The sequence below is a fragment of the Phalacrocorax aristotelis genome, chromosome 3 (genome assembly GCF_949628215.1).
Source record: "Phalacrocorax aristotelis chromosome 3, bGulAri2.1, whole genome shotgun sequence".
Classification (NCBI taxonomy): domain Eukaryota; kingdom Metazoa; phylum Chordata; class Aves; order Suliformes; family Phalacrocoracidae; genus Phalacrocorax; species Phalacrocorax aristotelis.
Genome location: NC_134278.1, coordinates 69,359,744 through 69,385,567, shown reverse-complemented (window position 1 = coordinate 69,385,567; position 25,824 = coordinate 69,359,744). Strand labels below are relative to the sequence as shown.

At 41.1% G+C, this 25,824-nt stretch overlaps 1 protein-coding gene across 2 annotated transcripts in view; it reads left to right on the top strand.

Moving 5' to 3' along the window:
- TIAM2 (TIAM Rac1 associated GEF 2) overlaps positions 1-25,824 on the top strand; it is a 140,578-nt gene that overhangs the window by 89,620 nt on the left and 25,134 nt on the right. For both annotated transcript variants that reach the window (XM_075087883.1, XM_075087882.1), the window contains exons 13-15: positions 6-98; positions 1,166-1,426; positions 19,619-19,722. In XM_075087883.1, coding sequence (XP_074943984.1) covers positions 6-98; positions 1,166-1,426; positions 19,619-19,722 — 458 coding nt within the window. The remainder of the gene's footprint in view (positions 1-5; positions 99-1,165; positions 1,427-19,618; positions 19,723-25,824) is intronic.

Here is a 25,824-nt window from a genome sequence, read left to right as displayed (position 1 = left end):
TTCAGGCTTTGCTGTCACAGCACAAGTTGATGAAAATCAGCATCTCACCCGTATATTTGTAAGTGATGTTCTCCCTGATGGACTGGCATACAAGGAAGGTATTGTATCGTATTTGTGTTTAATACTGTACTTCATTATCTTTTTAACGTCTAACATCCCAAAACATGAAGGAGCTTCAGTACTGCTGTCCGAAATGGTTCTTGGCTTTTACTATTCATGGTTTTCTTTCCTGAAGACCATGGAATGTATGTGATATAAGGAAAGATAATGTACACAGAGTAACTGAATTACCCTTTCAATATAGTGGGGAGAGTTCTTGTTCACTCTTGGAGACAAAGTCTGTGTTCAGCCATCCGACCAAGTGCTTTTGCACAGAGGAACAGGCTGGAGAAAGAGTTCATCTCACACTGGGGAACCTCGTGGTCTTGGTCAGTCTCCAAGACCCATCACTTCCGCTTTTGCTGGCAATGAAAAGTAGCCTCCCTCCCCAGAATAGTTTTCTGTATACATTTCTGTGAGCACCTTCTCTACTGTGCTGCTTAGAAACCATCCTTCTCTTCATTAGCACAGCAGGATCACATGAGTTCTGCTCTGTGAAAAACAGAGACACGGACCCAGAAGAATGGAGACAGAGAGTTTCATTAGCTACCTGAGGGTAATGACCACTTGGTTGTTGCTGACCCTGAAAGGCAGCAGTTGCCACTGTTTAGGTTTATAAAAAAGTTGATAAAGACTCCATCCATTGTTTTTCCAGTTTTGGGTGAATGATTTGATCTGCGTGATTAATGCCTTGTTCTTCCCAGATGATGAAATATGTTTTATACTGCTGCATGCTGGTGGTACCTGAGTCATGAGAGGTGCCTCTATTCTAATCTTCTTGAAAGTTGTGCTGCCTTCCCACCCACCAATTTCTGTAGCATCTTTAGAAAGAAATAACTCAATTGCTGTACTATGTGTAACACCTATAAAGTAAGCATGAGGTAGATCTGTCTAGTTATCGCACAAATAAAGCTCCCATTGATTCAAATGGACTTGTGGTAGGACTAGGCTATTTGAATTAAAAACAGGAGAATAAAAGGTGACTCAGTTTGGTTTGTGATCCTTTACATTTTATATTCCCCTCTTTTTTTTTTTTTCTTTCTTCTTCCCTTTCACGTGCTCCCAGGGCTCCGAGTAAGCAATGAAATCCTGAGCATAAATGGAAAGGCTGTGTCTGATCTTGACCTCAGGCAGATGGAGTTATTGTTTTCAGAGAAAAGTGTAACGCTCACTCTGAGAATGAACCATTACGGGAATCAGCAACCTTTATGTGCGTCCTGGTCAGATGGCGACATTTCCAGGGACCCAAAGAGTTTGGTGCCCCCTCCAAACCAGTCACAGCTCCTGGAAGAGTTTCTAGATAACTTCAAAAAGAATACAGCACATGGTAAGAGGCTGACAATAATTCCATTACTTTAACTTCACTTCCAATATTGCTGTTTTTTAAAACTGAGTTATGTTTAAAATCCTGTGCTTGCCCCGGTGAGAAACCCAAGTACAAATTTTTTAAGTTCCATTTATGCTCCATATCTGTCTGTTATTTTATTATTTTCTAGAAAATAAAAATGGAACAGAACATGATCATTTCTGCAGGAAAATTACATTCTTTTAATCTGTTTGGTTACACCATCCAGTATCATCAAGTGGTCTCTTAACTTTTCAGTGTCATCTCAGGTACCTCCAATACATCCATTTCCCAAGCACTGGTGGTTGAAATGATGTGATGACTTTCAGAGACAGTCCTGTTCTGTGTTTGCCATGCTTTACGTATGGTAAAGTACTGCATACATTAAGGGTACCTGAAAGGCAGTAATCATCATCTCCTCAGAAAGGAGTCATTTAGCTCTTCTCCCTCCCAATGATTTGTGTTCCCATTGGATGCAGCTGCTCACTGTCTAGAATAAAGACTGTGAAAACAGCTTTCGTAGGGATTGTTTTGCTACTACCTGCTCATATTTCTTACTCAATGTAATACCACTGCATTAAGCACTGAATAGAGGACATATCCAAACAGTGCTGTGTCAGGATGAGGTCCTGATGGCTATGGGGAGCACCAGGCAGGGAAGGTGCCAAAAGCCTACATGGTAAGGATTGTTCCTGGATGATACTGCTGGTCCCAGCCCCAAGGAAGGTGCCAGTGCTCACTGCTGGGTTGCCTTTTCAGCTGGAAATAGGAGGTATCACATAGAGGGGCACTGCCACGCTGGGTGGAGGAGAGCCCTTCCCTTCCTTTAGCTGACCTTACTTCACATGAGAAATACATCTTGTGATACCAGAATACTTGTAAACACCCGTCTGAAATAGCAAGTGTGTGGGGATTTGCTCCCCTTCCTTCCCACGCCTTGACTATTTTGCAAACAAGAAAGAAGCAAATTTAAATCTAGTTTCTTGATTGCAAAAGGTGCAGTTTCCTCGCTGCACCTCTTGGGGATGCTAGTAAAATTCTGCAGGAAAGCCAGGCAGGGTGCACTGCTATGTGAGGAGAGCAGCAAGAGGTCCAAAAAGGGATTGCTGATTTTGTATGTAATTACGGTGGCAAGTGTTTTCTGATTGGAATTTTTTTCATAATTAAAAAAAGGATAAGAATAAGAATCACATAGGACAGGTTGTTAGAATGGATTTAATTATAAAGCAGTTTTATTAGGTCATCTTTTGAAATTAAAAGAAATCCGAATACAGGATTTGTGATACAGTAAGTAGCATCTCTCTCAGGGGCCTTATTTCAATTTAAAATGCCATTAAATTGACTAGTGGCACATAAAAGTTAGTGTCATAAAACAAAAATTATGATAGAGCTAATTAATTACATAATTATACCAGGGTCATCATTCAGCTTGTTGGCTTGATATCATAGGCCAGCATTACCCGGAGTATTCAGTATAATAAATGTATGTGTCCATTCACTAGATTCCTCATTGCTCCAGGATAAATTTGCAACCTGTGCAGATATTCTATTATAATAGGAAATACCTGGAGCATGTATTCTACTCTGAGCACTAGTGGGTAAAGGGGCATTGTATATTTGCTTTTCTGCTTAGAAGCAGCTAAGGAAGATTTATTTTATACTGAAAGGGAACAAATAGTTCTAAATTAAGCTTGGTGAGAAGGACTTTCATGTTTATTGAATTCAGTGCTTGGTGTCTGATCACCTGATCAGGTTCAAATGGAAACAGAAGAAAATGGCATTGCTTTGAATTTATAGATAATCATAAATGGTTTAACTGTTCTATGCCCTGTTACTGACTCAGGAATTGAATAATTTTATAGATAAGAAGAGGGGGTATTTAATGATGCGAACCGGGATTTGGAGGCCAGAGACTCTTAAATTCACGTCCTGCATTTATACTGTTCTGTCTCCTTTAGTAGAGTTGAGTGAGTCACTCTGAAGACCAGAGTTTTCAGAAATAATTTTCGACATTTGCTTGTCCATATTGAGCCTGTTCTTCCAAGGCAGCACCTTTGAAAGTCAGATAGTGCCAGTGGAGGGGGACCTCTTTCAAAAATCAAGCACAGTTTGTCTCAAGGTACATACCTGAAGTCAAAAACCTTAGTGGTTCTGCTGTTGCCTCCCTGTTTTTAAAAATTAACTAACTCTATCTTTCTAGACTACTATGAGGATTAACGAGCTAAAATTAACGAAGTGCTTGCAAAATGGAAAATTTCAGCACTGAGTCACGCAGTAATACCCTGCCTGGTGACAACCGCCAAGGAAAAGCAAAACAGAATTTACTTTAAATCACTGGCTTTCTATAATTTGGGTGGTAATAGTTTGTCCACATTTGTTTACAGTTTTGTAACTTTTTAGCATAACTCTGATGAATGCCTTTTCCCACATATTCTGCTATGTCAAGGAGACCCAATTTTACCTTGTGGCTAACTTTGGCAGCCTTTACTGTACAGAAGGGAAGTGATTGACTTTTCCAAAGCCAAAATCATTCCCAGGGAATTTTCTGTGAGAGTGATTCATTTTCTCCAAGAGGTTGCTATAACCTTGTAGCTGTATTTTGGACCTGCTGTGGCCATGTCATTTGATCTCCCACATGGCAACACTATGTGCTTGCTGCTTAGCGGCTTGTCTAGTAATGAGCTTATCCTGGAAAAGAAATGAGATGAAATACTTTTTAAAAATGCACTCATAAATGTGGAAAACCAAATAACAGAGCAACTAAATTTGCTCCAAGCTCCAGTGCTAAGGAAATTAAACAAATATTTGTGTAGAATTAAAAAACTGAGGGGATTGGACTGGAATTCTTACAACTGTGGAGGAAAAAAAAAAATGCCTCATTTTAAGATGGCATGGATGTTTGAGGAATAAACAACAGAAAAGGCAGGAGAATTGAAAACTCTATATTTAGGGCAATGCTGTGTGGGTTAACGCTATATCTATAGAGCGCTGAGGCAGGAGGTAGAAGCATTAGTAGGTGTGAAAACCCATTGCAGTATGTGACTTGCTGTCAGAGTTGGGCAATTTCTTTTCCCCCAGCAAGTGGATTTTTGCCAGAAATGCTGTCATTTCTGGTTAGTTGACACTGTTGAAATCAACCCTAATTTGTAAATAGATCTCTGTGATTAAAAGAAAAAAAAAAAGAAGAAAACAGTGGGGGATGGGAGTTTGGATATGCTTTAACAAGTTTCCATGAAGAAACACTTTCATCTGAGAGGGTTAGAGAGCTAAATGGAGAAGAAACCATTAAAATACAAAGAAAAAGATGGACATACTGGCCCTTCACTCCCCGTTGAAGTCCTCATCCTTCTGGGGTAGGGCACTTACCTTCTGTGCAGGGTCTGGGTTCCCGTCTGGCCCATCTTTCTAGAGGTGTGGTCCCAGGAGCAGTGAAGAAGGCTTGGGTGCTGCTGACAAGGAGGAGGCTTGCTCCTCCTCCTCCTCCTCCCCTGCACCGCCTTAGCTCTCCCTTCCAGCCCCATAGCACTCGTCCCACGCCTGTGCTGGCAGCAGCACTTGCTGGAGCCCTTGATGAAGCTAATTAAGGAGAAAAATTTCTTCTCTCCCCTCCCTGCAAACTCAGTGAGTTGAACCGGCGGGTGCAGAGGTCTGACAAGGGCCAGAGCCAGGTAAGCAGCAGGAGGAGGAGCAGGGAGCAGGCAGGTGCCGGGGGAGAGCTGTTTGCAAGGAGAGTTACTGTCGGAGGTGGCAAGCTCTCTTTCAGCCAACCTTCCCACAGAGCACTTCTCCAGCCATTTTGGAGGATGGGTTTTGCCCTCTGTTTTCCAGCCTCTCACACTGATCCCCGGGCAGCAGCATAGTCTGGGACGTGCTGGTTTGCGTTGCTCCTGACGAAGCTATTTTATGTTGTATAAAGCATGGCTGGAGTCAGGCTTTGTGCTGTTGGAGAGGTAGCTGGGATGTGTGCTGGAGAGGAGCAATGACATTTCAGCTCCTGATCTGCTAAACATTGCGATATTTTTGCAAAATGTTACTGCTTCAGGAGGAGGATCAGTGGTTTGAACCCTCACGTGGGAAGTGGCTCTTCTGTTTCCCAAGACATGAGACACTTCTGATTTTTATCTTTGTAAGCACGCACAGAAGCAAAGCACATCAGTCGGCCACAAGTTTAATTTTGATATGACTAAATTATTTTAAAAAATGTGGTCATAATAATAATTCATTTGGATTCAATTCCAAGGTACTTTCTGTTTCAAATATGCTTTGCTAGATGGTCTAGATGCCTCTGTAAAGTGTAATTGCATCTCACAGCTTCTCCAGAAAAAATGCTCCATTCAGCTTTGTCAGATACCGCTGAATTGAGGGAGGAAAAGGGAGACAGAGGCTGGCTCTGCAGACAGCTGGCTGTATGCATGTCACTGCGCACACCTTTCCAGGTAGCAATCCCTGCATCCTCCTCCAGCCCCAACCCAGCCTGAATATCAGAAGGACCTGTGTGTCCCTCTTAAGAAAAGAGATAAAGTCAGGACGTGAACTAACGTGGTCTGTAGCCTCCAGCTGCTGGGGTCTGTCCCTGGAGCACTGGCTTGGACCTCTCTGCTTGCTGCTCTTTGCCCATAGTTTTAAAAATATTTCGTAAGCATCTTTTAATGTAATGTTCAAAGCATTTCGTAAACAAAAGTAAAACTAAAACTTAACTGAAAAACATTTCTCAAATAACTTCTACTTTTAGTTCTTTGCAAATCAGGTCCTGTTTGTTTGTCTAGCTGCTGTTCCAACATTTAAATTCTCTTCATCATGCTGTAGGGCATGGCCTTTATTGTGCTGTATTTGTGAGGAATCAAAGAAACTTATTTTTATTCTTTCACAGGAAACTCTTTTGAGCTCAGAAGAGGTGAATATTGCTTCTTAGCTTCCTGATCACCAAGGACAACCCACAGTCCTGTTAGATGTGGGCCCTGATCTGTGTTAGTAGTGCAGGTCTGCACACATTATTCCCTCTTGCCTGGTGGATCTAATACTAGATATCCGGTGGTTTTGTGTGGTGTGAGGCAACACACTAGAAGAGCAGTGCCTTTTTTTAACATAGACATGTAGTTGTCTCTATGCAGCATGACTGCTTATCTGCCTGAAGATGGATGACTCTGTTGGGTTTTCTCTTTTTACTCATTACCCAATTTACTTCAGCAAGAAGCCACATAGATGTGATAGGATATGCAGTGGCTGTTCGTCAAAGCAATCGCAGAGGTGAGGTGTGTGTTTACAGTAGTCTTGGACAACTGTGGTAGGTTGGTTCCAGCTCCAGCTGTTTGTGTGCCATTAATGCAAGTGTCTTTGTCCTGTGCTCTTGTGAATCACTGGGAAAAGATTAGTCTGGCCTGTGACAATACCTGGGACCGTAGCAGTGTAGAGGTTAATTGAAAGAAAGCACTTGCCTCTTCAGAAGCTGGATCCATAGGAGCACTTGTTGCCCACTGCATGTTTTGCAATACAGAATGTTTCCCAAGAGTAGCGGTTTAATGAGCTCTTGCTGGCACTTGACAAACTGTCCTGTTGGCTTCCTGCTAGATGTGTATGCTGCAAATTAAATGGTTGCTTATGCTATAAAATGGGACAGCCTTAAATGCTCTTCATTGTGCTTTTCTACTGAAAGAGCGTTCTGTTCTTCTTTGCTAAATGCTGCTATGATTTAATCCCTGTGAAGTCAGTGGGCCAAATTTTTTTTCCCTGGTGTAAACTCCATTAAACCCTGTGGAGCTGCACCTTCTGGCTCAGTGACAGTACGTAGGCATAAATCATGACTTTGCCCATCCTACGGAATTCTGTAGAGTGACAATATGGACAGCAAGGAGATTTTATAATGATTATAAGGATAGAGACTTCCACATATCAGACCAGTGTCTTAGGTATAATTTAAAACACATCAAGCAGCAGACATTGTGTGTTTCACACAGAAGGTAGGTTGAGTAATTATAAAAACTAACTGTCTAAGCTAGCCACAAATTCTTGCCAAACTATTAAGTAACTACTTTTTTTCCCCCCTTTTTCCTTTCTGTTTTCATTTTTTTTTGTGCATATAAATGTGAGATGGAGAAGAAAACGTGCCACTAAGATGGTACACTTGGTACCTGGGCAGGGCCAGCTCCATTTGCTTTCCAGCTTCTGTGTGCAAATGACCTCTGAGCATGGCCAAAGCCATCCCATGTGAGCAATCCTGCGCTAGCAGCAGAAACCAGGAGAGGAGCCACCGACAGCACCCCTGCCCGTCCAGCAGCAGCCCCAGCCTGGAACACCTAATGGCAGCAGTGGGCTGCAGCCTTTGCTGACTCTTGTAGAGGATGGTGGCCACCCAGCATGGGCTCTGCTGTGCCTTCCTCCTCTGTACCACAGCTACACATCTCGGTTTTGAACTGGAATAGAAGGGTGCTGCACTAGCTACAGCTAATGCTGGCCTCCAGTGAGACGCTAAGGCTGCACTTGTTATACACTTAGGGATGAATGCATTTAGGTAACAATTTGAGAAGCCAGTGTGAAGCGTTAAGCTTAAAACTGAAAAGCCTGAACAATTGTCTGACTGGCAGATACTTGGACAGAGAAAGTTTAGAAAGTTAAATACCCCTATAAAAGCATACCGTAGCTGTGCAGGCACTAATCAGGCATTGCTACAGAAGTGCAGGCAGCTATTTCCTATTATGTTGCTAATTTGTATCTCCTATTGATTACTGAATTAGCAAATGAGTCAAATTACTTTGCTTCACCATGAACAGTTAACCGACAAAGGAACTCCCAGGGGATCTAAAGGAGTCTGCTCCAGCTTCAGAATGGATGTTTCAGCAGATATTTAGGAAAAAAGGAAAGAAAAGAGAGCACAAAGCAACCTACAGAAAGTCACACTTGCGGAAGTAGGTGGCTGACTGGAGCTAAGCCACTGTTCAGCATGTGGCCCAACATGTCTTAAGCAAGCTGTACGATACAAGAACACTTGCATGAACATACTGGCTTTTTCTAAACACAAAAATGTGGAGTGCTTAAAGAAGCAGCATCCTTTTCCTCACGGAAGAGTGGGGACAAAGGAGACAGACCTGTGCTGCTTGAGCATTTCAGAGCCTGGCCAGACGTGTGAGTTTCTCTTTGTCTAGGCAGTATCAGCTCTGCAAAAAGAAGCAGCCTGGTTGCATTGTCCTTTAGGAAGCATGTAGAGCACCTTGTGATGTTTCATAGTTTGCTCCATGAAGCCAAAACATATGGTTGAGAGAATCCATGAAGGGAACCTTCTTGTCTGACCTGTAATTGCATGTCTTGTTAGGTAACAATTAGTCTTGTCAGTGACAGGCATCTATTAATGCAGTGGTTAGGAACCTTATCTAGGAAGACTTACGATATGACAGCTGTATGCTAATTTTCCTTCCAGATTTAACATCTTGAATGAATTCCTGAATTAAATTTCTAGAAAAAAGAGTCAGTTGTTAAACCCTTGGAGCTAAGCTGAGAATGTACCTTCCAGCCAGTCCCAAAATAGTTACACGATGCCTAGGACAACAACAAGTGATAAAAGCCAAAATATCTTGCAGAGATTAAAAAAAAAAAATCTGAATTATTAAAATCCAGTGCATTTTATTTGGGTCTCTCTAAATCTGTTTAGTTTTAGTTTTCTAGAAACTGAATTTATTTGTATTACTAGACTCAGGTCATATTAATTTAGCAATGAGAATTTGAGCTAGTTGGTGTCTGAAGTTAGGTCAAAGGCTTTCAGAAGAACTTGAAAATTTCCTGGGCAAAGGGAGGAAGGGTTTTTTGAATTGGCAATAAATTTAGTATTTCACTATCTTTTTAACTGTTGGTTAAAGCAGCAGGAAGGCTGTAAACCACTGTACAGTTACTGCCTGCAAATTGTTTTGAATTTATTCCAGCACTGGAGTGTGAATGCTTAAGTAGTAATACTTGCCTGTGAGTACCAGCTGTGGGGAAAGAACTCAACTGGCACTGTGCAATAGTTAAAAACTTACATAAATTCCAGTTAAAATTACTGAATTGAGCTAACATGAACACTCTTGTAATCCTGGAAAACTTAAATACAGATTAATAAGAATCTGCAGTTAGGGTCCGTGGTACCTCAGTTGTTTGCCCGGTTTCACAGAGAAACCCCAATGAAGATGAAAGGTGAATTTGAATTGCTTTGGCTTTCAGCTTGAAGTGGTGGAGGATATGATGTGTTTCAATGGATGTTTCTCATCTGTGGCTACAGCCTACCTGCCTTCTCTTAGATCTGTTATCTTAGTGCAGAAGCTACCTGGAGAATGCTTTTGGTCTAGAAATCAAATGTGGCTGTAAGAACTCCCCATAAATAAGCTCAGTCTGTAGCAGCCGTTTTTCATATGTCAAGGCTTGTACTTGTAGGACATAAGAGTACAAAAAATTATTTATTTGCTGCTGTGACATGCAGAGGAAACAGATCAACAGCTTGAGGTAAAGTAGGACCTTTCAGTGCACTTTTCCTAGGTGGAAATTAGCTTTCCATGTGTCACTTCAGCTGGACCATTCTCGTGTTATGGGCTCTGAATTTTTTTCAGCTGACTTACCACCAAATTTATAATCATCCTTCTCTGTCTAAAGAGGGTTTAGAGAAAAAAAAATGCTTTTTGTATGAAGGTCTTAAGGAACTCTATGCCTCCAAACACCTCCTGATGTTTCCAGACTTGGGCCTTCATGATGGAAACCCTGGAGCAACTCCTGTGTCCCCTTGTATCACACCTTTACTAAACCTACCTAGCTTTATCCCCACACCTCAGCTTCTATACCCTCCTCACTTTTACTAGCAATTTCTTCAATGAAAATGGCGGTTGTGGGACAGTTAATTAATCTTCCTTGTCTTCTCCTCCCACAACTCTCTTGCTTTTCTCCTCCCTCAACACAGTTAATGTGCTCTTTGAAACCTAGACAGAAATTTAAAGGGCTGCAGAAATTGCATGGGCTCTCTCCTGGATGCCAGCTGCTGGGTGCCCCTTCTATGCTGATCCCAGGGGATAACATGAGCCAAAGAACTGAAAGGTCTGATCCTCACATAAGCAAGACATACGAGTTTTTCATAACTGAACTGGTGAACCCAGAATGCTTCATATCTCTCCGGTGAAACTTGAATTCCTTCTTTAACAAAGACTGTGAGAATGTCTCTTGAAAGCCATTCAATAAATTCCTTTGGATCAACTGTTACTTTTTGAAAGGTATTTCTTGAAGTCTTTCAGAAAGGAAAAGGATGCAGAAGGAAATGCTTATGTACCTATTTTTTAACTTAATTACAAAAGAGTAAATATACCGTTGAAAACTTGAAATATATTTAGTTATATTGAACCAAAAGAAATAAGCCTATGCGTGCTACCTGCCAGGCTGAACCGTTTAACTGAAGCTATGCGTACTAGTCTCCAAGGGAGCATTTTTTAGAGTTCACCACATTGATATTTCTCTTCTCCAGGCGATGCTGGAATGCTTCACCTACCACTCCCTGTTTTTCAGTAAGTCTGAAGGCATTAAGACCACCAAGGCTTTGTACCTTTCTGAGAGTTGGCTCAGACTTTAGTATTATTTGCACCAGGGATTTTGGAAATATTTGTTATCTTCTCGTGGAAGCTTACTTTTCTCTTGATAGTAAGATTGGCTAGAAGAATATGGGAACTGCAAGCTTATCATAATTAACTGATCAGTCTGGAGAATTCACACAACAATATAAAATGCAGCTTTCCATACACCTGGCTTAACTTTATTACCCAAACGTGATATCTCATTTCCATCTAAACCATACAGCCGTGTTATGGAAACTCTCTGTAATGGGGAGAAGGAGAATATCGTACATGCTGGAGATTGGCTGTGTTGTGTTTTATTGGCAGTTTCTAGAGCATTTGGGAATTAGTGAAAACATGGAATACATTCTTTCCTAGTGGATAGACTGGACCTCCTACAATTCCTTATAATTACAGATCCTAATTTTTTTCAAGCTAAAATTTTTATGAGTATTCTCAGAAATAGGTTCATGCCCACTTTATTGCTGGTTTGCAACATCTATCAGACATCACTGGACAATACCAGTGTTTAAAAATGCTGTCAATTGCTCTGAACTGAGATCAGGGTATCTGTCTTTTATAGACCAGACCAAGCCCATCATAGTTGCTTAAAGCTCTGTGTGTGTGTGTGTGTGTGTGTGTGTTTTGCCATATCTGAAGCATCTAACTACTGCAGATTAGAAACTGCAGCAGAGAAGACGGGAAATGAGAGCCCCATTTCCCTCTCAAGTGCCAGAGAACTACAAACAAGAAAAGTCAGTTTGTAGCAGAGTAACCACTGGAGTTAATAACGAACATCCGATTGGGAATCAGCAAATGGCTGGGGTTTGGGGCAACTGTCAGGGCTTCTTCACCAATGTGCACGTGTGATACAAACGTTCTCTCAGTCAGAAACACTCTCTGCCAGGATCTTTACACACCAGCACTAATGAAACTTAAAGTATTTAGTGTGCTCTACCGAACAGACAGTGGCTTCTGATCATCTATTTGCTTGTGCAGCTGTATTTAGGCATCTGTGTAATATTTGTGCAACGTTGGTGCAGAGGAACCTAGAATGGGAAAGAATTTCCAGACTCAGTGAGTCCAGTCCTCTGCTATTCGAGGCTTTCAACAACCCTATTGGTACATTTATCATATTTCATTTTAAAATAGGATAGACTGTTTGCATTCTTTGCTCCCAGGTACGCCTGTTCCAGAAATTTGTTCGTGTGATGTTTGAAAGCCAGTCTTCTAATTGCTGGCATAGACATATTCCTGGCCAATGTTATAACTGACCAGTGTCTGCTGGCCTTGACTATCGCTTAAGTAGCTCTAGCTCACAACTACCTGTCGTTAACCCCTTCTCCCGTTTCTCCCTTTAATGTTTCCAACTGATAAACCACAGCTTTATAGAAGGAATTGTTCTTATGGGTCCCTGAAACTTAGTTCTATGCGATTTCATTCTGGGGCCGTGGCTTCATCTTCAAGGTCATCCTGCATCTCCCCTGTGCATCTCCAGTCATGCTCTTAATGCTGTGTATTAACTTTGAAGGATTAGAGTATTCAATCAGATTACTTCCTATTGCACTTTTTTTTCTGAGACAAATAATGGAAATATCAAGTATAATTGGTCCCCAAAGCCACCTCGGACAAAATCTACCATTAGCCTCTCCCAGGTCTAGAAGTTCATTCTGACCGATCTATTGTTGTCTTACCTCTAGCCAGTTGTGCCTTGTTTTAATTCCTATCCTTTTCATTTTAGCTAATAATTTCCCTTGGGATGTTATAAAGGGTTTGTTTGGTTTTGTTTTTAAGTAAGTTTCCAGAAGGTTGCATTTATCCTATGTTTTTTGCCTTTAAAAACATATTTTATCAAAGGCAGATGTCAGGTTCATTTGGCACAGTCTGTTTATGTTATGTTAATGCTTATCCCACATTTTAAATTTTTTCGTTCCTTGAATTGTTTGTGAGATCCTTAGGTTACTATGTAGGTGACAGAGCTGTAGTTTCCTACATTAGATTTCCCCAACATTCTCATTCCTTCTTTAAACATAGCTATTGCTTGTTATTCACCAGCCGCACAGCATCATCCGCTTTTTCCTGTCATCAGTTGAGTCATTTATTAAAATTCTTACTCTTGAGGTTCAATTTCATATGCCAGGTTTTAAATGTTGAGAGCTAAGGAAAGTTTAATCCTCTGATGAGTTGCATGAGCGCAACTCGGTTTTGCACCCACCTCGGATATGGTCATTTTCTAGACATTAATTGCTATCCTGCCTCACTCTTCCCTGTTGAGGACAGACAGATTTCAGCCTGAGTCAGTCACATCCTATGGGACTAGCTTTACCATGAACTTTAGAGTCTGAATCTTGTTTGCTGTAGTGAATGTTTGGTGATATGGTAAGTGGATCAAGTGGAGCTGGGGAGTTTCCTCGCCTGAATCTGAGGAATCTGAACCTGGAGACTTCATCTCTCTCTCCTACATCATGGATGAATATCCTGGTGTTAAGCTACTTCCTGTTGCTCTGTGGTGTCTTTCAGAGTTTTGGAAAAAATAAAATAGCATAATGAAAAGGGCACGGTTTCATTCTGATACAAAGCAAACTGTTTTTGCAATCTCAGAAATGTTGCAGAATTGAAACCCAATTTTCCATGTTGGTGTAGTCATTATATTTTTACCGAGTTAAGTACTGCCTGTGCCTGTCAGAGTGCTGCTTTACTTGCTGAGGATAGTTACCAAGTGATGCACAGAACTGCTGCTACTGCTAGATTTGAAAATGATGCCCTGCAGTGGTCTTGGTTTGCCTTGGAGTGAGAGATTGAGTGCATTTAATTTTGTTGTGCTGTCTTCTCGCGTAGAGCTAGAAGGAATTCTTTCTTCAATTTATCGTTGTCAGTAGAGTGGCAGGTGGAAACACACCTTCTTGCTGTAGTTTGAAAAAGGGGGTGGTTACACCACCTACGTAGTGCTTGACATTTGATAACACTTGACGTGCTTGTGATGATTTTTTGGCATTTTTTGAAATTGGTGAGAAAAATCTAAAACAGAACAAGTTCTGAAGTATTTTGAAAAAAAGAATTACAAAAGAAACAGGATCCTCAGTTCCTTCTTTCTCCTCATGGTAATTTTGCCTTTGCAGTGAGCAGCTAAAGTGGTAAAAGCAGTGCTGACTAGAAAGTAATTAAGACTTCTTTGCTAATTAAACAGAAGAAAAGAGATAAGTGACATTTGCCTTTGTTGATGGCTTCTTTATGGTAAATGAATTGCCGGATGGTCGATGTTGATGTTTTCCAGTTGATTTCCTTTGGTTTCTTGGCTGGTATTGTAGCACAGATTACTATTGTCTCACACATCTGCTAGAGGATGTGTTTACATTGTACCTCACTGCTCACAAACATGTGAATAACTTCCATATTGACCACTTGTATGTGTATCACTGCAGCGACGTGGGAAGAGGCATTTCTGTAGGCACACAGAGCCCTGGGATATGCTGTATGTGTTTGTTTTTTTTCACCGAATGTCCCATCTGTATGCTCTGTGCCTACTTTTAATAGAATGATGAGTAGTGAGGAGCATGACTTAGGAAGTATGCTTTCTTTCAGTTTTTAGTGGTTACATTATAATTTCTCTTGAATGACTGAGAGTCACGTATCTGCCTGCCAGCAAGACAAAACACTGCAGGAGTAATGACATTCTTCTTTGGTGATGCTGTTGGTAGCTGAAGGTGCTGAGCATGTTCTTAGCACTTGGTTGTTCATTGCTAGAAACAAAGCAAAAAGTTTAGTATGCATTTCATATGATTTAGTTAAGCTTTTCACATAAGGGCATTTTCCCTCTGTGCTTTTCTGAGTTTTTTAGCATTTATCTGAGGTTGATACTCTTGTTGTTTGCAACAAGCTGATTGTATTGAGTTTGCGTGGCCAGGTTTTGGTAGTAGGGGAGCTACACAGCAGGGTGGCTTCTGTGAGAAGCTGCTAGAAGCTTCCCCTATGTCCAACAGAGCCAGTGCCGGCCAGCTCAAAGACAGACCTGCTGCTGGCCAAGGCTGAGCGCATCAGCAACAGTGGTAGCACCTCGGGGATAACATATTTAAGAAGGGGGAAAAAAATATCCTGCACAACTGCAGCCAGAGAGAGGAGTGAGAATATGTGAGAGAAACAACTCTGAAGACACCAAGGTCAGTGAAGAAGGAGGGGGAGGATGTGCTCCAGGTGCTGAAGCAGAGATTCCCCTGCAGCCCATGGAGGTTAACGGTAGAGCAGATATCCACCTACAACCTGTGGAGGACCCCACACCACAGCAGATGGATGCCCAAAGGAGGCTGTGACCCCATGAGAAGGGCCCACGCTGGAGCGGGCCCCTGGCAGGACTTGTGACCCCATGGGAAGGGCCCACACTGGAGCAGTCTGTTTGTGAAGGACTGACCCCCGTGGAAGGGACCCACACTGGTGCAGTTCGTGAAGAACTGCAACCCATGGGAAGGACCCATGTTGGAGCAGTTCATGGAGGAGTGTCTCCCGTGGGAGGGACCCCGCTGGAGCGGGGGAGGAATGTGAGGAGTCCTCCCCCTGAGGAGGAAGGAGCAGCAGAGCCAACGTGTGATGAACTGACCGCAACCCCCATTCCCCGTCCCCCTGCACTGCTGGGTGGGAGGAGGTAGAGAAAGCTGGGAGCGAAGTTGAGCCCAGGAAGAAGGGAGGGGTGGCGGAAAGTGTTTTAAGATTTAGTTTTTATTTCTCATTATCCTACTCTGATTTGATTGGTAACAAATTAAACTAATTTTCCCAAGTTGAGTCTGTTTTGCCTGTGACAGTAATGGGTGAGTGATCTCTCCCTGCCCTTAATTTGACCCACAAGCCTTTCATTATATTTTCTCTCCCCTGTCCAGCTGAGGAGGGGGAGTGATAGAGCAGCTTTGGTGGGCGCCTGGCATCCAACCAGGATCAGGCCACCACACTGACTTTGTATTCTAGTGTCTCCAGACGCTCCTGTTTGAGAGATCACAAGAAGCTATCTGCTTAAGAGGTTCCTGTCCTTCCCACATGGAAGTGATACACATTTCAACTCACCATGCATGAGTGTGTGTGTAAACAGGACAGAGAGGTACGCTGCAGTAGAGGAAAATCACGTTAAAAGGTTTAAACCAAGTTTTGTTTAACCCAATATTATCAGTCCCGTTTTTTCTTCCAGACAGGTTTTTCACAAATATGTCAATAGAATAAATCAAATGTACTGCTGTAATGGAGCTGCATAGGCAGACTTAGTCACGGGATACTCATCCTTACTATGCCGGAAAACCTCTGAAGCAATGTTTCCAGCAACGTAGTCCTTGTTTTCTTTAACTAGTCAGTAGTGTAATTGTAGTGAGGTAAGTAACAATAGAGATAGCTTTTTACAAATAATAATATTAATTAAAATAAAATTACCAGGAAGTGCTGATTTGACCTTGCATTTGGATGATTTTTAGGAATGTATATTTCCTTGCATACTTTTTTGTGCTCATTCCCAGCAAAGATCCAGAATGTTATGTACTGGAGCAATGTTGAACTCGCACAGCTGTACCATTTCTCTTAATTCTGTGCATACTTGCTACAGTTTTATTGCTAATTTTGCCTGAAAGGATAGTGGTTACCCAGACTGTAAGATAGCAGTTTTACATTACTACTTTTGAATGTCCTTGTTAATATGGATCCCATTGTAAAGCTAAATCCAAATTTGAATGTTTAAAGAAAATGATTTTTTTTTTATGGTTTGGCTTGTTACTCCCATTCTATTTAGTACTAGAAGTAGAAAGAATTTCAATATTAAACTTGCTGCTGTGTTTATATCCTTAGGCTTTGCATTTGAAATTACCCTTTCTGTAAGGTAATGCTAATTTTCTTTGCCTCTTGATTTGTTTTTTTTTTGTTGTTGTTATTGTTGGGTTTTCTTTTCTTTTTTTTATTTTTTTAGCTATGCAGCTGACGTTGATGCTTCCATGCTCTTTGGGAATAGTTTGATGGTTTGTAGGAGCAGATCCAAAGGAAGTCTGCTTCCACAGTAAAAGAAGGAAAGGGAGACAGGATATGGATGCTAAACTGATCAACAAGCCATATGTCCTTCCTTCCTTCCCGCCCCCTGTTAGTTTGGCATACAACATGCAGTAGGATGTCCTTTTTCACCTTGGATCCTTTCCGTGTAACTTTTTTTAGTTTTTACTATTTAAAATAACAGTAAATATTACTTACCTAACTACCATCAGCAACACATCCTGCCAATAGCAAATGCTGTAAAAATGAGCAAGACTATATTGACCTACCCAACAGTCCCACAGACTACAAAGAAAAAGCAAAGATGAAGGTGAAGGGAGGAAAAGATAGATCATATGGACAAAGTGATGTAATATTTTGTTTGCCTACTTTGGGTATTGTTTTCCTGATTTCTTCTGTTCATGTTGTCTGCTGATTGTTTTACCGTATTTTCCTCTTCCTACATTTATGCTTTCCCTTCATTGCTTGCATAAGTTACTTTTACTCCCTGTTTTGTAAAGAACAAACATGTTTAATGGTCACTTTGTAAACTGGGGAAAGGACATAGGATTTTTTCTCATTAGGTAGCTACCTGAGATCAAATTCTAGATCCTTCATGCCACTGAAACATCTATCTCAGGTGCAGGTTGTTTGGCAGTTTGGGGAGGTGCATTAAAACCCAGAAGGCAAGCAAAAAGAGCACAACTGGGAAACAATGGGAAATAAAATCCCTGGCATTTTCTCACCCCCAAGCAAATGTTATTTAAAAGTCAGTTCAGGTTTTAGGGGTTGGCTTTCTTTTTCTATACCCAGGAGTTGACAGTGGTGGAAATCAACAGGTGTTCATGTGTGCACGTACACAGAAGACAGACTCAAAATTGCTTTAAAAGTCCAGAGGGCAGGAGGAAGTTATTCAGTCTTGGTGGAGGATGAGGGGTAAAAACATAATAAAATTAATAGACAAGGCAGACTCCGTGTTAAGTTCTTAAAGAAGATGGGTGGCTGTTTGCTGGAGTTTTGTAAAATATGTTTTTTCTGCAAAGATGGTAACTCTTGGGGTATCACCTGTTATGTAGGCTTTGAGATATCAGGAGCCACACCTTAATTCAGGAGGAAAAGGTAAAAAAGCCTGACAGGAGAGAAGCGATGGGACCTTGGTTCTGCAAGAACAGGAGGTGACAGAGTAGTCAAGTCTTTGGCTTCTGGGTGGAAAGTGTCAGCCTTGATACTAAGCTTGGCATAGGCACCTTAATAGCACATGGAAAATAAAGTAACAAGATGACATCGTACTGAGTTATTTGCATCTTTCTCTCTGGCTTTCCTGTGGAGTCTGGCTGCCATGTTTTGTCTTCCCAGGAAGTCTCCTCATGGGCTATAACGTGCTCTTTTGGGCCTAAAATTCCCATTTCCCGCCCTGCTTCAGTCCATGTTTGTCAGCCTTTGCTGAGAGGAGCCTGGTCCTGCTCTGCAGGGACAGGACAACAGCAGCACCCGGGCAGAGAGCTACTGTTGTCCTTCACAATTTCATTATTGCTAGCTCTGATGATTTTACTGCAAGATGAGTGATACTTGTTTTAATTACCACCTTAGTTGCTGGAGTCAGTGATTAAATGAGAATCTCAGCTTTCACTTAAAAATAAATCTCCAGCATTTGTAGGTGTTGAGAAAGTTTGAAAATGTGGTAATGTGGTGTGAATTATACCCTAGAGGCTTAAATGCTGGGAAACAAAGCAGCAAATTAAAAAAAAACCAACCACCTTCATTTTGTTATTATTTCATCATCTGAGGTTGCTAAAAATCCTCTTTTTTTGTGTGTGTTTGCTTTATGATTTTCAGCAGCTCGAATTGATAATACTACAGATCAAAAATCTCTTCTTCGCTTATAAGAGCTGTAATTAGAATTTCTATGTAAACATCTCTGCAGATTTTAAGCAGCCAATTGAGGAAATGTAAAGAGAAAAAACATCATTTCTGTATGAATGTTCAGCATTGTTGGATAGATCTTGAGTTTACATGTACATGTTATTGAAAGCTAAAATCTGTCAATAAGTAGAGCAGGGCAGCACTGGGTTTTGCCAGCTGCTATGCACATGGACTCCAAAGTTAGTAAAGTTGGTAAACTATTAGTAGAAGAAGGGATTTTGTCCATATTATGAACTGTGGTGTTTGTTCCAAGGCAAAATTATCTTTTCTTCTTAAATCTTTAGGGGATTTAGGACTGAGTCGTGTCGAACAACAGCGTGCTCATCCAAGGCGAACTACTGAGTGCGTTTAATTATCCTCACTGGTTGTCTCAGCAGAGCGTGCTGATTATAGATAATGCTACCTTCAAAAGCAGGCTGTTAGCAAGAGCATTAGATGTATTTTGGTAGATCAAATATGCGTGTTGCTTCAGACAGTCTTAGATGTTCAGCTGCTGTTTTGAAAGCAGAGTTTCCATGCGTAATTGTGCCTTGCTTTGACTTCTTGTGTTATTCTCTTGGGGGTGGGGAGGTTTGCAAATTTTGTATTACTTTCTCCCCCTATAGTAATTCTGCTAGACACCAAAAGCATTTGCAGATAAAAGCAAATACTTTTCCTGTTCCTGTCCTATAACCGTCTAATTTATTTATTTGTTTTCTTTCAAATGTAGATTTTAGTAATGTGCCTGATGTCACATCCAGCTTGAAAAGGAGCAGTACTGATGGCACCCTGGACCAAGTGCCACGCAGGGAGAAGGCTGATCCACCTTTCAGGGTAAGAACATGCTTGACGTAAGAATCCTTATGAACAAAGAGACAGCCTTGTAATGTTAACACTCTGCATTTTACTGGAAAGAATTTAATGTATGACACTAATTTGGAAAAAGTTTTATGCCTATTAGCTGTATTTAGTGTTTTATTGTCTTGAGGTCACCATGACAGGTCAGCATCTACAGCACAACTGCTGCATCTCCAAAAGCAGTGTGATGGGGGCAAATGGCAAACAGGCGGAGACTTGTCAAATTCATATTTCTTTGTTTGTTCTGCAGAGAACAGTAAAGCTGCTACAGCTTTCTAACTGATTCAGTTTGGAACATGTTTTCTTTTTGATAAGATTGCAGTGACTGTAGCAACACTCGCTTAACATCAATAGTTTTAGACTGGACTGCAGACTTGGAGAGGTGCAGTGTTTGAAAGCCAATGCCTCCCACTCTCTAATTTGGAGAACCTTTTATGTGTCTGCTGTTACTGTTTGACTTCAGCTGGAGTAATGGATGCTCAGACCTACTCTCACTCAGGACTTCGGAGGCTGAGGCAGGGTCCCCCAGAAGTGGTCTTTGAAAAGCAATGTTTCATCCATTTAGCTCTGAGTCAGTCAGATTGCAGCTTGGGTCCAACCCAAGTTCATATTGTTTTAAACCCCCCAAATTCTAGCAAGGGTAGTGTTTTCATGTTGGTGGCTGTGATTTTATTAGGCATTGCCATTCTGACTACAGAAATGTTTTTGTTACTTCTGTTGATGAGTTCGTCATATCTCCAAGCAGATTTGTGATAACCCTTGCATTACACTCTTGCATGACAGAAGTGAAGTTAGAGGTTTTGTGGTTCTGGAATACATTACTGTCTTGTACTAGGCTGTATGAGAAATTGGTAGACTTAAGGGAGAGCGTGAAAACTCAGAAGACCAGAACAAGGAAGATATATTGTACCTCTAGCCATACCCACCAAGAGGAGCTGATCCTCCCTTACTTTTGGAATTACTTTGTAATCTACTTCATCCTAATATAGGTGACTTCAAGCAGTTTCCCTAGAGAGTGAGGAGAAGCCCAGCGATTCTGGGTCTTTATCCCATCTCCTGTTGCACTGGGATTTCCCGCAGACATAATCTATATCCTGTGTAACACATTACTTATGGTCCCAAAAAGTCTTTGCAACCAGACAAGAATAAACTGGATTTTTGTCCCCTAGGACACATTGTTCCTGTGGAAAGGGCAATGTGGATTTCTCTATTGTCCTATTTTAAGGCTTCTGCAGTGTTTTAGGGGCAGGGATCTTTGTGGGAGCACAGCAAGGTGACCCCAAGGCTTAGGATGCCTCGGTGGCTGGCTGCACCGCCAGGCTGGTGCTTGACCAGGTTCCCCAGGGAGCCTCGGGGTGCCCTGCTCCCCTGGGGTACGTGCTGCCCACCATGCACTGTGTAGACATACATGACAGGTACCCTCCCTCTAGAGAGGAGGAGATTCTGGGGCATCAGCTTTGCTTTAGCGGAAAAACAAAGCCAGCCCTGATCAACTGTGTCAAATGCACCAGATGACAGAAAATTAGGGAGAGTTCAGGAGGATTTAAATACACAAATAACAATTAGTGTACGCTATTTGTTGCTCTGAATGCACTGAATTTGCTCCAGTGCTCTAAATTATGTGCCGCAATTAAAGCTCAAAAAAGAGGGGAAAACAGACGGGTCTGCTCCCTGCCCTCTCTCCAGCCTCAAATCTGTCATGTCTAGCAGTATTAATGGTGTGAGCACATTTTGCTGAAATAACTGCCCATGCCATATTGCAGTTCACTCCTTGGGTTGGCATGCACATCTGCTAGTGTCGTTTTAAAAATTTTCTGAAGCTGTCCTAGTTTTGTAGGTACAAGGGGGGGGAAATGGCTTGGCAATCAGAGGCAGTCTGACTTGAGCTGCAGCTGTAAATGAGGCTGTGACAGCTCTACAATTTCTGCGAATGGTTTGTAATTGATTGCTGTCTTTCTGTTGGAGGGTGCCTATTACTGTCAGAGCTTTTTGTCTGACCCTTTTGATTTCTCCAATAGATGTAGAATTAAGAAAACGCAAACCTCTCAGTAAATTTAGGCAGTGTATATTGTATGTGCTTTTGTTATTGGGTATAAAAGGAATTAAAACTATTTCTGTTTTTATAGCTGTGATTTGGGACTACTCACCAGATGAACAATAGTTATTGCTAGTAAAAGCTAGTTTGATGGAATTGTGCAGCCTCAAAAAGCATAGCATCTGGGTTTGGGTTTGAGTATTTTTTTCTCCTTTTCCTTCTGTCTCCTGCATGTGCTAACTTGACCCACGCCTGTGGGAGAGCAGTAGTGCAAACACCTCAGCATTAGGGGATGTCACAGAAGCATGGGGGAGAGGAGATCTGTAAGCACAGCTCTGTGGAGAAGACGTTGGTGGCGCTAAGAGGTTCTGAGCACAGCCTGGAATAACAGGCAGTTTGGGAATATTTCAGGGGAGAGACAGCTAGAGATGCTCCCTTCTCAGCTGACAGCAACTGTAGATGTAATTACTTGGCTCTGAGGGAGCAGAGTCCTTTGAAGTTTGGTTGATTTTTGTCCCATAACATGTAAGTAAATAAAAAACAGTCTTAAAGCTTTGGATTTAATGGCTGCATGTCTGATTTCTAGATTTTGAGTTTCTTGTTTGGAGCATTTTTGTTTGTTTGTTTTTCACTATTATTTTCTTCATCTCATACCAAGCTAAGGTGAAGCGTCATCTTAACTCAAAGTACAGTGAGGCATTTCAGAAGTGGCTTGTAATCTCAAAGGAATAAGTCTTTTGTTGCATGTGTACTACATTCAAACATGCGTTCATTCATTAATTCATTCACTTACTTTTTGTAGTCAGAGAAATGAATGAATTTAGAATAGTGGTATGTTTGTCTTTCATCTGAGAGCTAACAAATGAATTAGAAGGGCAACAGAGGATTGTTTCATGCCAGAAGTGGAAGCTGTTCCTTAAATTATAAAGTATTATTAAAAACACATGGACATCAAGAACCATCCATTCCAGATTCTCATTAGTTCTGTCAGCTCTGTATGCTCTGGGATGCCCCATTTATACCTTTAACTTTATTTTCTATTTTATTTAACAAGAATAGATGTTATACTTCTAACACATTCTGCCACAGTACATTTTCAAACTGTGTTAAAGTACTGTTTATGTGGCAGTGGCATGTCGTCCTTGCAGTAGTTGGTTCTGGAGTATGTAGGCGTACTGTTGACAGAAGAATAGAGGACCTCAGAAAATCTGGGGATTGAGTATGCCTGTCAGTACAATTAGGTTTAGTTGTGTTTAATCATTTGAGAACTAATTGTCTGTGCTCCTGGTGCTCAGTTAAATCCTGGTATGTAAACAGTTGTCAAGAATCAAGCTTTCCATACATCAAAGTAGCACAAAGCCGAATAAATAAAAAAATGCAACTTTTCCTTTAGCTACTCGTGATTTCTAATTGCAGACTGTATTGGTTAGAAATGTTTTCTCTACCCCATGGTTTCTTTTAAGATGAAGTTTAGTAGTCTGTTACTAACCTGCTTATCTTTACTTTGTATTTTCAATATATTAAAGATATCCTTTTATGAAAGACGAACATAGCTAAAAGGTGGTATTTTACCATATAAGTAGCTACTATTCTGAGGCCTCTTCTGAGACTGCTGTGATCTGACTTTCCAGTTGCTCTGAATCTTTTGAGTATCATCAGAGATAAGCATTTCTGAAATCATATTAAATTTTAACAGTCGGAAAGAAGGAACTTCATATAAATGCATGCGTGAGAGGGGGAAGATGTATTTTCACTTTCAATAATTCACAGATCATAAGCAAAAAAAACCCTTAAACTCTTCAAATATTTCACATAACTTCATTATATTTTCAGCTGTATCTTCGGAGTTCTTTAAGAAACTTAAGAGACCCAGTAAAAATAGCTGGTGTGATGCTTTGTAATCATGGTAAAAATAGTCAATGAATGCAGAATGGTTTTATGCTGGCATGTTCAAAAATTAACATTGCAGATGCAGGAACGGAAGCTACTGTGATGAGAAACTTTGAATGTTAAGGAGAATTTCCTTTCTAAAGAATGGCCAACTGGTTTGATTTTGTAATGCTTTTGAAGTGGTGCTATATTTCTTTCAAACAATGAAGTAAAATTGATTCTGGAAATAAGTTGGATATAGAGACTTACAGAATTTGCCTTTGCTTTGCTGTTGACTCTTAAAATAGTCAGTCAGAATGGGTTATTGATCATACATCAGTACGTGTACATCAGGACAAGTCTATCCCCATCACCTCTTAATAAAAAAATAAATAAAAAATACTACACACTGCAGAGGGAGAAAACTAATTTTTCTTGGGAATACCATTCTTAATGCAATGAAGAGAAATTAGGGTTAAAAATCCCTGAGCACCTTTCCCTAGCATGGGCTGCTTTAGATCAGCCTAGCTTACTCCTCCTCCGCTCCTGTTTGACAGCTATGTTCACTTTCCGTCCATCTGGTGAGGAAAGGAACTCATGACAAGCCTGGTCAGCACCTTTGGCAAACACAAATCTGCATATCCTGCAGGATGGAGCATTTTCATCAAATGCTTTCAGCTTTTCATAGGGATGAGGTAGAGGTCGGTATAATGGTCCTACTTGAAATGTCCATATTTATAGGTATAGAAACACACCCAACAGCCTTCTACTGGCGCTGTCAGTAAATGTGGTCCTATATATTCAGTTGTGGTGGTTCATTTATTTATTTTGATCTGATGATGATTCACTCTCAGAGATGAGATAGGGCTCATCAGTCTGAATGTGTGTGTATAAGCAGTGGATGATTGTCTTTTAGTGGCTGTATGTCAAGAAATGTTTATTCTTCCCCACCAAAGTTAAACAGTTTCCTAGTATGATTTTTTATTGAGAAAGTTAAAGGTTTACCAAAATATACTGAATTAGAAGGAAGATTTACAATAATATGGTGCATATAACACAAAAACCTACAAGTACAAATTGTATTTTCATGTAAGTTCAGGATGGTGTGGCAGTGTATCCATGTACGTTCACATGCATCTGGTAGATTTCAGAGCCAAATTTCTTTCCATTTGGTGTAAGCGGCATCCTTTGTTGCTAGTCAGCTAGTGAACCCTACCCTCAAAACATCCCCAAAGAAACATCAACATTGAAGTAAAACTGTGGGGTATCTAAAAAAAAAAGTACGCGTGGAGTAATTTTGTTAAGCAAAGATTGTAAAAATAAAAAATCTTGGAAGGCAAATATTATTATTAATCAAATAAACACCAGTTGTTGAGCTACATTGAAAGAAAGCCAAGCAGAAATGACCAGAAGCTCAACAGAGGTCCCTCTGGGAGAAGTTAAATAAGAGGAAGAAGAAACTAGTGGTATGCCCATATGGCCCTAAACCTATTTCTTGCATGGAGGCAATTCCAGTTAAATGATGTTCATGGTGGTAGTATCTCATTAGCTCTATTTTGCATTGCCCAGGCAGTTCCCACTTGCACAGCATGTCATTAATTGCAGGAGAGCTGCCTGCCTGAAGCTTTACTCAGCATCCATAGGACATTAAGGATCTTTATTTTAATCATGAGAACTTCTTCTTTAGCAGTTGCTGAGATCCAAAAGCTTGGGCAGTAGTCTGCCATTAACATCCTTTTTTTGTGTTCTTCATAGGAAAGGGATGAACAACGTAACACTCTCAAAATCATGTATACTCCTCTGCAATCCAAGTGCCATTTCCTTCCAGATGTGAGATGCATTTAGGGAGGCTAAGAGCTAACATGGGAAAGTAGTATGTTCCTCAGCAGTGGTTTTCCTTGATTCAGTTGTGCCTGGAGGGGACAGTTCTGCATCAGCAGCGCAAGAGAAGCCTGTGGGGAGCTCTGCTAATTACTGTGCTTCCCTTGCAGACAGCCCAGCCTGTGGTGACCCCAACCAGAGTTGCTGGCTCCAGCAGCGTGGAGCCGCATCCAGACCCCTGCTGTCATCATGTGCCTTTTGAGAAGGCTATCAGTGATAAAAGTGAAACTGTAGCCTGTTAGAAGTCTGTAAGAGTTTTGCTAATTAATCGAGGTTTCCGTATTTTATTCCGT